Here is an 11,415-nt window from a genome sequence, read left to right as displayed (position 1 = left end):
TCTGAAGCACTCTGCATTCTTCATTCTGACTGCTTTTGCCTTAAGAAAATCCTTTTTCTATCTACTGGCTTCTTTCTCTACCTTCTAGTGGCCACCCTTTTATAGAGAAACAATGTTTAGATCACCAACAGCATGATTCACAGATATGTTGTTTTATTTTAAATCAGAATGACGACAAGCATATTCACAAAAATTCAATATGAAGATGATATAGCCTGCATCAGTAATTCCCCTCAACCTACTAAACTTGACTCAACAACTAATCTCCAGGAAGTGGTTTCTGTGTTTGCAAAGAGGAAAAAGAACTGGTTGGATGCTTCATATTTGTTTATTTACTAGGAGATCATCGAAATGACTGGAGAAACACCAAATGTCTAAACATTTTTAAAGCAGTGCAGTTTTCTTTAAAAACACTGCATTATGAACTCAAATATGAAAAGGTCAGGAATGAATAGATGAACGGATACAATTTCCAAATATAACCATGGTCTAATGTGGGGATTGCTATCAAGGAAGTGTCTGTCTCCTTGCTCAGACTTCATTTTGTGGGTCTTCATTTACAACAGGTATTTCTGATTTTCAGCCCTGGAGTAGGAATATTTTGAGAGGGAAAAGGGCATGAACAGCACCAGGAAGATTCAAGGAAAGATTCAAAAGAGACAACTGTGGTGTTCACACATCCTGTACTTTAGAATGGCTGACATGGTCATCGTGCTCCCTTAAAACTTAAGTTAAAATAAATGACATCTGAACTAAGATGGCCCTTCTATCTTCATATTCTTCTCTGTTTTTCAAAGCTAGTTTCGTCCTTTCTTTTTCCTCACATAGTACAAAGGAAGAGTTGAACTGTGATATATAGTGAGGAATGACTTCCATTTCTTCTTTTTCTTCCTTCACCCTTTCCTTTCTTCAGCCAAAAACAGGGCTGAGGGGTAGAGTTCACACTGTAACACATCAAGTATGATAACGGTTCTGTCAGATTAGACTATTGACATAAGTGACCCTGAAATTCTGGCAGAAGAGACATACACTTTTCTTCCAATAAAGATGAATAAGTTGTTTTTCAAATCATATATAAAGCATTGCCAAGTATGGGAAATTAATGAATGCTTAGATGATCTTTCCAGTGTCATCCACCACTTGAGTAGAGGTAGACTGGACAGGTAAGGATGTCCAGAAACTAGGAGGCTCTGAAGCTTACAAGCCAGAGTTAGGGTTCTTCTTGGGCCAGCAAGTCAACTGTAGTTTAATGTACTGAGGAGTTTGCTCCATGGTAGAATGGCCTGGCTGTCTGCTTGAAAATCAGAGGGGAGGGGCCTTGGAGCGGAGGAAGTATGTGTGTGTATTTGTGTGTGTGTGTGTGTATATACGTACGTGTGTACACTGTTTTTTTCATCCTTGAGAATTTGATAAGCATTGTTGTAAATGCTTATGCTGAGAAGCCTCTTGCCTTTCATTGGGCTCCAAATTCTTTATCAGCAAGATGAATAAGTCCATAATAGTGCCCTTAGGCATTGACTGGACACGTTCTGAGATGCTTCGTATTCATCTGAATCATACCTTTATTGGTGTTGGCACATCCTGTTGATGGAATGTATTCTGTAGTAATGAGAGCTATGTTTATGACTGCAATTGGCTAAACATCAAACCACACGCCTCACAGGAGTGATACACTGTGTGAGCTTGTCCTCATGAAACCATTAGACCTGGGAGAAATTAATCACTGGGGTCTTGGTTGTGTTTAAATAAATTCTTATTAAATTTACTATAGTAAATTGGGCAAGCTGACCTGTATAATTCAATTTTAAGGAAAGGAGAGGCCCATATGTAAAGATCTGCTGTTGTATGCCATAGATCTCTTGTATGGCATGTTCTAAATGTATGCTATTTCTAATGTATAAGACAACTCAAAGAGGTTGAGATTAGACACAGAAAAACCCCAAGGTTTGCTCATGAACCAGTGGTAGAAGATTGCTCAGAAGTGCTAGCGAAATCTCCTGGCTTTGACCATGGCTCTTGCCCAACATTTTTCTTTTAGGTTCTAACATTATTTGTATTTCTCCCATTTTTGACACACTGAACTTACCTTTAATAAATTGTTGCTTTTTTGTTGTTGTTCTGTCCTTCTAACTGATCTTCTTGCTAATCTATCTGATTCTTTTGGGTTCTGTCTAGCCATGTTGGCACCTGCCACTCTTCTTGTCTTATGCTGCACAGATGAGGTCCAAACAGGAATTCGCAGTCTGTTTACAGTGTGTTCCATACAATCTGTATCTAGACTTAGGGCTATGTAGCAGGTTGAACCAGTTCTTGGATACTCATCTTTAACACCCTGTGGCCTCTGACTTAAAGACAGTCCATATGCACACAAGGCCCCATGTCAACATGACACGGACAAGTATTTTGCAACTTCTCCTTTCACTGGAAGTGCTGATTTTATTTCTCCTTTCACTGGAAATGCTGATTTTATTCCAGATCAGGGTTATTTTTCTATACCACAAACTCAGATTAAAGTGAGAAGTTTACCCCTTACATACTTTTTTTTTCATTTCCTGGAGTTTGTTTCAATAAATAATATTTTTAATGTTCTTCCCCTAAGGTTATCTTCCTTTAGTCTGACTGTGTGTGAATGCCTAGAGTCCTGTATATTTATCACATTCAAATATATATATATATGTATACACACACACACACACACACACACACACACACACACACACACACACACACACATATATATAACCTCCACATATGAGAGAAGACATTTTTAATACTAATTTACTAATTCATGCTATGGAAAAACTATCAGCTGAAGTGCACTTGTGGACTTAGATAATAAAGGAAATCTCTAAATACTCTTCTAATATCACTCTATGAAGTTCCTTAAGAAAAGCATATCTGTTATAGTAGTTACCCATTTAGCTAAGTTTTTTGTTTTGTTTTTTTTTTTGGGTCCGGTCGTGGGGCCTGAACTCTGGGCCTGGGCACTATCCCTCAGCTCTTCAGCTCAAGGCTAGTGCTCTACCACCTGAGCCACAGCGCCACTTCCGGCTTTTTTTCTTTTTGCTTATGTGGTGCTGAAGAATCAAACCCAGGGCCTCAGGCATGCAAGGCAAGCGCTCTATCACTGAGCCACCTTCCCAGCCCCTTTAGCAAAGTTTACAGAGGTCTATGATCTGTTTTGTATTTGTAACTGCTTCAAGGATTAATTGAAAAGATTATCATAGGATTTCCCCCTCCCTTTTGCTTTGAAGTCTTCAGTAGCACAGCCGTCTGTGCAGTCCTCCCAGGATTCAGGGGCTTTGCTGCTTCTGTCTAAAATACGGGAAAAGAACCTTCAAGGGCTTTTCCTTGGTCCTCCCTGTATGAAATAGGGAACAATTGGGATTTGTTCAAATCTGATCAAGGGAATAAGCACAGGATGTCACCGTTAGATGATTGTGAGTCAGAACCCTATTTATCAAATCTGATCAAGGGAATAAGCACAGGATGTCACTGTTAGATGATTGTGAGTCAGAACCCTATTTATCACCTATCTTTTTAAGCTTCTCAGACTGTAAAATCATAATGTCATTCAAGATCACTCATATCAGTGACAGTTTAGATCTAGTAAAAGGCGAAAGATTTAAACGATCTGAAGAGAAACCAGAGTATACAGCTTAGATCTAGTAGCCATTTTGTCCTTGCAAAATATGAGTACTCCTCTTTTCTCAGTTCTGTAACACACAAACACTCCTCCCCAATCCCTTCCCTGCCCTTCTTTCTCCTTCTGCCAGAAGTAGTTAGATGCCCACTGTCTGCCAGTCTCCTCTTTCTGTACTGTGGAAGCACTGGACTTTAGGGAAATGTTCCTACCTGCTCAGCAGAGAACATGAATCCATATAGGAAGCTCTATCCTATTGTCCCTAAAAACAAGTTTGGACTCTTTTTGAAACAAGAATAATAGATTTCTCTCTTTCTTTTTTTTTTTTTTTGGTCAGTTGTGGGGCTTGAACTCTGGGCCTGGGTACTGTCTCTGAGCTCTTCAGTTTAAGGCGAGCCCTCAACCACTTAAGCCACAGCACCACTTCTGGTTTTCTGGTGGTTAATTGGAGACAGAGTATCATGGACTTTCCCACCTGGGCTGGTTTTGAACCGCAATCCTCAGATCTCAGCCTCCTGAGTATCCTCCTTCTTTTTTTTAAATTTTATTTGTGAAGATTATCCTCCTTCTTTATAACACATGATCCATGGAAATTGAAAAGTTTTGTATATACTAATTTCCAATATAAACATTTTTCGTATTGTTCCAAACTTGAGAATTAATCTGTTAAGTTTCACTTTATCATCAGACTAACAGCAATAATGCAGCAAAGACAAGGATGGATTTATTTCAAATATAAAATGCTTTATTTTGAATAAGAAGAATAATCCCTTGGATAGTTGTTTGTGTGTTCTGGAGATATTTCCCCTTTGGTGTAGGTTTATGTCTCTTGACTCTCTTTTGAGATATTCATCAATGAAGCTCAACTCCAGGATCAGACTCATCCTGTGGATGAGCCTCTTTACCACACTGGCTCGGGTGGGCCTGTCAACCAGGAATCTGACCTTTATTTGGCCATTGATTGTGAAACTAAATTATATCATAATATAAAACACTATACTGTAAATTATAAAAATGCAGAATAAAGTATAAATAGCAGGGCAAAGCATAAATAGTTCTGTGCATCTGTGCTTCTAGAAGTTAAATAAAATACTGAAAACAAATATATGGCTCTTGAGAAATACATCTTCCTTGGGCTCACAAAGCATCTTTCCCATGAACTCTGATGCAGCTTTTCATTTTTTTCTGCAGTTGAACCAGCTATTAGCTTTCTGGAGAGACAGAATTCGCTTTGTTTTAGCATCAAATTTGTATTGCCTTGTTCCATGAAAGAAATAAAAAAAACCTATAAGAAAAAAAAAGAAATTTGCTATATTATACAAGTAGTTTCTAGGATTAACTTGAACTTGTGAGCACCACATGTCGCTACCACATATTTTAGACATCTGTTCTTCCAAATAGCAATACTAATGCAGTTACTGTGACAACAAAGTGGAGGAAATCATTTGTATTCACTTACCATCTTTCTTGAAAACAGCATCAACTTTGTGGCCAATTCCAGGAAAGTCATGTGCTATCATTTTGGGATAACCTGCATCCATGGACCGTTTATATTCATCATACCTGGTCAAAAAGGAATTTGGAACATCAGAACTGTCTGCTAAATACACACAGTCTAAACATCATTTCAGGAAAAGTACCACAGCATGAATTTAATGAGAGATTTTCATCCTAGAGATTGGAGGAGGAGAACTAAAACATTTAGATATACCCCTCTAAAGTCCAACATCTAATTTTAATCATCCAGTATGTTCTGTACTATGTAAGGTTCAGTGCTGGGAAAGCCAAGTTCCTTTTGGCCAGTGTAACTCCATGAAAACAAATGCCTCCATTCTGATACTTTTTAAAAGACTCACTACTACACACCGCCCTGTAGTCCTTGCTCAGACCTGTATGATCACTAGTTTCTAGGCCATGGACTAAATGGGTATAAATGGGTGCAGTCACTCACAGAAAAGGCAACTGGCCAAGGCAATCTTAAACTCATCTCAGATTCTAAATAGAAAGACTTGGCATCCTAATTGTGTGTGTGTGAGTGTGTGTGCGTGTGTGTGTATGTGTGTATATGTGTGTGTGTGTGCATGTGTGTGTGTGTATGTGTGTGTGTGTGTGTGAGTGTGACTTAGTCTTTACCTCCAGTACTTGTTAGCAACGAAGAAGTATGTCTTCCCAGTGTCTTCCTCCGAAACGGCAGCATCGATATGTTTCACAGTCCTGGGGAAGCCGAAAGAGCTGTGGATGTCCTTGGGGTATCCCCGGAGCACGTCCTGTCCCAGCACAGCCCAGTACTTACTCCCTGCCAATCAAACAAGAGATAGCCATGACAGCCTCCGGCTCCTACAGACAGTGAGGCACATCCCCAGCCGTTCTGAAGTCCCTCAGTACTGGGCAAGTATGCTAGCTGCAGATCGCAAACTCTCTAGGAAGAGGGTTTTTCCTTTAAATACTGATGCTAGGATCTTACCCGTCTCAAACCAAACCCATTTGTATTTTTTAACATGTTGTAGGTGAGGCAAATCTACAACAAACTTTGGAGGGGACAGAACATCTGGTGGCTAGAGTTCACTGTGGTGCCTCAGTGATAGGGTGTTTCAAGTGGAATCCTGAAGGGGCAGAGCAGTGGAGGGACTCATGGTATAGAACAACTTGTGGTCCTGAATTCACATCCTGCCATCAGGTACAGTTCCAGATATGTGAATATATGCTGTCTACAGGCTGTACATTTACAGCCACTAAAGCCCCACCTTTTATAAACCAATGCTTAGGTCCTGAAGCCACAACTATTCAGGTATACCAAAATGCTTGCTCAGTAGCATGGGCAACTGCAGAACAGAGCATACTAATAGTAAGTACAAACACGCTCATCATCAAAGAGATTTGAATAATGGAAAGAGTCCTGGATTGTAGTCCAGTAACAGCTCTGCTACCTGTGGACTCTGTATCCTCGAAGGAGAAAAGGAAACCATGTAAAGAAAATATTTTATCCTCTATAAAATGAGACTATCTTTCAATTTTATTTCTGAGTACCCCCTAGCATATGGAAGGATTTTATACCTAATTTATACATAAAACCCACTTGAAAGTCCAAATTCATAAACAGACCCTGAGCAGTTCTATCTATCTACAGTCTTTTACTTTTGACTCATTCTCAATTCATGAGGTAATTAGCACCTCTGATAAGGCTGTTAGGTTTTTCATTAGCACCTCTGATAAGGCTGGTAGGTTTTTCAAAGCCCCATGGAGCCGTTGTAGCTGGTATGCTCATTATCCCACCTCAACCCAAAAAGACGAATTCATAGACATGGTGACAATCTTCTGAAGCATTACCTTTGAAAAACCGGATTTCATCCCTCTCAGCAAGTTCATAAGCAGCTTCAATTCCACTTGGCAGACTTGGCCAGAAAACAGAAATGAAGTTGAGTTCGACTTCTGGGTAAACAGAATTGGCACGCATGTAGAACCTGATTTGAGAAGAGGAGAAAATGAGGTTTTTTTGTCCTATCCTTAGAAATCTCTGATTGACATCCGGCTCCTTCTTGGCACTGGCAACCATGGTATACTTGGAAATAGTTAATATCTGCTTCTTCAAAGAAGGTGATAGAACATAGAAAGATCTGCCTATTTTCCTATGGAGAAACTCCCACCATGGCCAATTTTAAAAGTCACACTAGGGCACAATCATTTGATTTTACAACAGTTTGAATGCATTAAGCATAAATAACCTCAAAAACACAAATCACACAATAAGTATAAGGTAATATTCTTTTAATTTTTATTCAACTATAACTTAATTTCTTCATATAATGTACTTTTAATAATGTCTCTAGTTCACAAACTACTTGGAAAGTTCATCACAAGTTAGGTTGGCTTTGGTTAGCTACTGGGAGAAAGCCATGGTACATTACCATGGGAATGTATCATATCTGGTGGGTAATAATCTCAAGACTGCTTGTTGATACCAAAACTTGTGGGCGCTCAAGTTTTAAATCTAAAACCCATTTTAAATCTAAAATGGTATATAATTTCATCACATAATCCATACATATCTTTGCCTTCTTTAAATCATTTTGTGACACCTTAATACCTAATACAGTGTAAATGCCAGAAGCAATTATTATATTTCATTAATGTTCTCATGACAAGAAAATAGTCTGTACATGTTTTATACAGCTCCAATTTTAAAAGCTTGCTCATTGAATGCACAGAGGTACAGCTCCCAGGTGCAGAAGGCTGGCTGACTTACTGCTTAGCCTTTCCCTCCATCCATCATGCCTCATTACGAAAGTCCACATGAGGACTTGCTCTATGTCAACGTTGAGAGAGGAGGGTATCTGGGGCCACACGGTTAGTTACTGGCAAAGGTTAGTTTTATTCTTGGCTTATGCATCCACTCCCTTCTAGTCCTTGGATTAGAACACAGTGCTGATTCCACAATTCATAAGGGACTATGAACTTGGCCAGGCAGAAGACACTGTCATTGGGCTGAGAGGAAAGATTTCTGGACTCCAGAACACATAGGAGACTGGCCTAGGTATCAGAACCTGACTTCTAGGGCCAGTCTTGCCTCTCCCTGGCTTGAGACTTGGGTAGCTCAGTTACTATCTCTGGCCTTCTGGGTTTTCCTGATATAGAGATGTGTAAGTGATCTCAGAGTCCCTTACTTGATCTTGTTGCCTGGAGTCATCTCTCAAATAACTGTCTGGCTAGGTTTATCTTGGTAAGACTGTTCTCTTAATACTAAGCCACATCAAGTCCTATGGTTACAACCAGTCTTATGTCACCTGTGACCTCTGTGATCCCCAGGGTCTCTTTTCCCTTCTCTCTGCCTTACTTTACCCATCAATTAAATCAGATTATATTCACTGATTTTTTTGGGGGGGGTCTGGTCATAGGCCTGAACTCTGGGCCTGGGCGCTGTCCCTCAGCTCTTTAGCTCAAGGCTAGCACTCTACCACTTGAGCCACAGTGCCACTTCCAGCTTTTTTTTTTTCTGCTTATGTGGTGCTGAAGAATCGAACCCAGGGCCTCATGCATGCAAGGCAAGTACTCTACCACTGAGCTACCTTCCCAGCCCCATTCACTGATTTTTTTTACAACAATATGTTCTGAGAATCAAATGACCTGACTGATGAGGGAATAACAATATGTGAATATATTCATATGCAAATATATTTTGTATGCAGGCAGTTGCTACTGCATAATTATAGATGCGAGCAAATGCATAATTAGCCCATGTATTAGTGGCTCATAGAAGTAAGTGCAGAACATTACAAAGAAGTGAGAGCTGACCTGTCTTTGAAGAACATCAGTTCTCCCCTGATTGTAGTTATGGCATCAAAGGTTAGCTTGCTGTCACATACTTCCGGGGTCTGTGAGCCTGTTGGCTGGGTGGGATTTTTCGAAGGTCCTAAAAAAGAGAGCCAGAGTTAGTTCTGACTAGTGTCGGAGAGCTACACAAGTTAAGGGGTACTTTGTCTGAAGTGGTTATGAAGACAGGTAGAGCGTTGTTCATGACGTTTTTCCTCTTACCCACCATATATGGTTTGGATTCCGTTAATGTCATCCTGAGCTAGCTGAACATCTCCACTGAAGATGTAGTTGGGGTACATCAATGCCCCAATATCCGTGGAGTGAGAGAGTCCAAGGGAGTGGCCCAGTTCATGAGCAGCAACACGATACAAATTGTAATCTAAAATGGTCAATAAACCCATTTGCAATTATTTAAAATGTGTCAGTTTTGAGATGTTGCAGGAACAATCTACAACTCTATAGAGTCTAAGGAACATGTCTTCTTTTTCTTTTGAGATACACACACATATAACATTGTTTTTCTGAAGGTGGGAGGCATTAATATATTACTATATTAATAATGAAGAGACATAGTCAAGCCTGAAGTCTAGGACTAACTGAGGGGATCAGGACAGCTTTACTGCCTGAGAGTGTAATACAGATGAGTCAGTCTTGTTAATGATTAGCTGGTGCATTTTATTTCACAGAGAAGCAATGAAGTTATATTAACATTTAACATTTTCCCTTATTTACAAAACCATAAATATGTAGCTGCCTTTCCTCCTTTAAACTGTAAATTCCATTTAGGTGTCCACAAGTTAAAAAAATGAAAAATTTTAACAATTTCTTAATAGGAATTTTAGAGCATTCTATTTGTTGCTAAATTAATAGATAGAAACTAGCAGAAAAGATCCTCTGTTATTCTTTTCTAAATGTACCATTAACTTTCTGAGCAGTAACAGAAAAGTGCCTCCTTCTACTCATGAATCTATCAAATCAACCAGTATTACAGTAAAGCATGAAGGGTGAATCGAAACAAGCAAAACCAGCTGACTTACCTCTGTAATTGTTGGTCCACCTTTCATCTTCATCGAAATGAGCATCCCCTCCAATACCTGGGCCTGGTTGAAAAGCGTGAGCAAGGTTTCCTCCAGATCCATCAAAAGGAGAATTGTCATGATGATCTGCCAAAAAACAAAACAAAACAAAACAAAAAACCAAAGTCATCCACAGCTCCTTTGGCTCTCCTCTGAGGCTAACTCGGGAGGACAACCATTAGCTTTGTTAAGAAGCCAACAGACTTCCATGCAGTGCGCACGACCTTCTCTCCTTAGCTCAATAAAATCTAGTGCTTGTCAACAAGAAAATCTAGCTGCAATCTGAAGAGATTTAAAGGCAGGGTGAAGAAGAGCTTACCTCCTCTGACAAAGGATATCATTATATCTGCTTGGCCGGCAGGGAGCTTGGTAAATGTCAGGGGTGTCACATTACTCCAGAGTTGAAAGGCTTTCTCTATGGCGTGGTCCACCTCTGCTTCGGACAAATCTGGCGTGTAGTTTTCGATCCTTAAAACAAAGTGAAATACAGAATAGGAAATAAAGTGAAACGGAAATCATTAGACCCAATTTCTTACCTACTTCTCTAATGGCAAATCATGCTGTCCGTCTGATTACCTGTAAGTCAGATCTGTTTTCTCCCAGCGAGGGTTCCCCTGGGTGAGAACAAACCGAGCCACGTCAGGCACCCCACATCTTGGCTGCTTCATCACCTTCATGGTCTCAGCATCTGGCTTCCCAGTCACTCGCAGCCCAAAGAATTCCTGCATTTGCTTCAGCTTTTCAACCACAGAACCACTGTTTCTGCGCCTTTCAATGTGTGTCCCCACATCCTTCAAATCATAGTATTTTTCCAGGTATTTCTGATAAAAGATAAAATAATTGAAGCACTAAATGGAAAACATTTCTCAGTTTAAAAAATTGACAGCATTTTTTAAGCCAAAATTGAGAGCCACTTTTAAAGCTTTCGTTTAGATCTTTGTTGTTCTTATTCTTGTGGGAAAATGTACTTTCAGAGCAGAAATCTCTCCACCCTTAATTATGAAGAAGCTTGAGCTTCATAGTGCAGCAGACTTTGTAGAGCAGGACTGTTGCACATCTACGATTTGTAAGGTGAGTGCTGCACCCTGCCTCTTCAGTTCCCTCTAGCCTCTGCCTGGAAAAGAGGGAGCCTGTGCTTGGGTGAATGCATTTTGAGGAGCATTCTGTTGCTGACAAAAAGCATTTGCCTTTAAAGGAAATCAGTCTTTAGCTACTACTATACTATGGTAGAAAAATGCAGACTGAAGACTTATGTTCCTAGTGTGTGCAGGGCAGCATTTACCTGGACTGTCTCCACATCTTGCTGTTGGGTTTCTGGAGCCACAGGGAAGCTGTGAGATCCCACACCGCAGAGCAGAAGCAGAAGCAGAGAAAAGTGGGGCATGC

The 11,415-nt window shown here is 40.0% G+C and overlaps 1 protein-coding gene across 1 annotated transcript; it reads right to left on the bottom strand.

The window, feature by feature from the left end:
- Window positions 1-4,400: 4,400 nt before the first annotated feature.
- Window positions 4,401-11,415, bottom strand: Mmp1 (matrix metallopeptidase 1). Its single transcript, XM_013009548.1, has 10 exons — window positions 11,312-11,415; window positions 10,606-10,850; window positions 10,349-10,497; window positions 9,991-10,116; window positions 9,177-9,332; window positions 8,933-9,050; window positions 6,971-7,104; window positions 5,777-5,939; window positions 5,103-5,206; window positions 4,401-4,928 (listed from the first exon to the last, which is right to left on the bottom strand). The coding sequence occupies exons 1-10, from the start codon at window positions 11,411-11,413 to the stop codon at window positions 4,819-4,821; spliced, it is 1,407 nt and encodes a 468-aa protein (XP_012865002.1). The 5' UTR covers window positions 11,414-11,415; the 3' UTR covers window positions 4,401-4,818.

Source organism: Dipodomys ordii, unplaced genomic scaffold (assembly GCF_000151885.1).
Source record: "Dipodomys ordii isolate 6190 unplaced genomic scaffold, Dord_2.0 Scaffold10, whole genome shotgun sequence".
NCBI classification, from domain to species: domain Eukaryota; kingdom Metazoa; phylum Chordata; class Mammalia; order Rodentia; family Heteromyidae; genus Dipodomys; species Dipodomys ordii.
The sequence above is the reverse complement of the archived record's forward strand: the minus strand, read 5'-3'. Positions and strand labels throughout refer to the sequence as shown.

What these genes read in the sequence shown, in the direction of transcription:
- Mmp1 (XM_013009548.1), bottom strand. Translation starts at nt 11,413, where the DNA reads ATGCCCCACTTTTCTCTGCTTCTGCTTCTGCTCTGCGGTGTGGGATCT. An exon ending in AAGATGTGGAGACAGTCCAG is followed by an intron (nt 10,851 to 11,311) that starts GTAAATGCTGCC and finishes ATCTTTTATCAG; the next exon opens with AAATACCTGGAAAAATACTA. An exon ending in CTGATGTTCTTCAAAGACAG is followed by an intron (nt 7,105 to 8,932) that starts GTCAGCTCTCAC and finishes TTCTCAAATCAG; the next exon opens with GTTCTACATGCGTGCCAATT.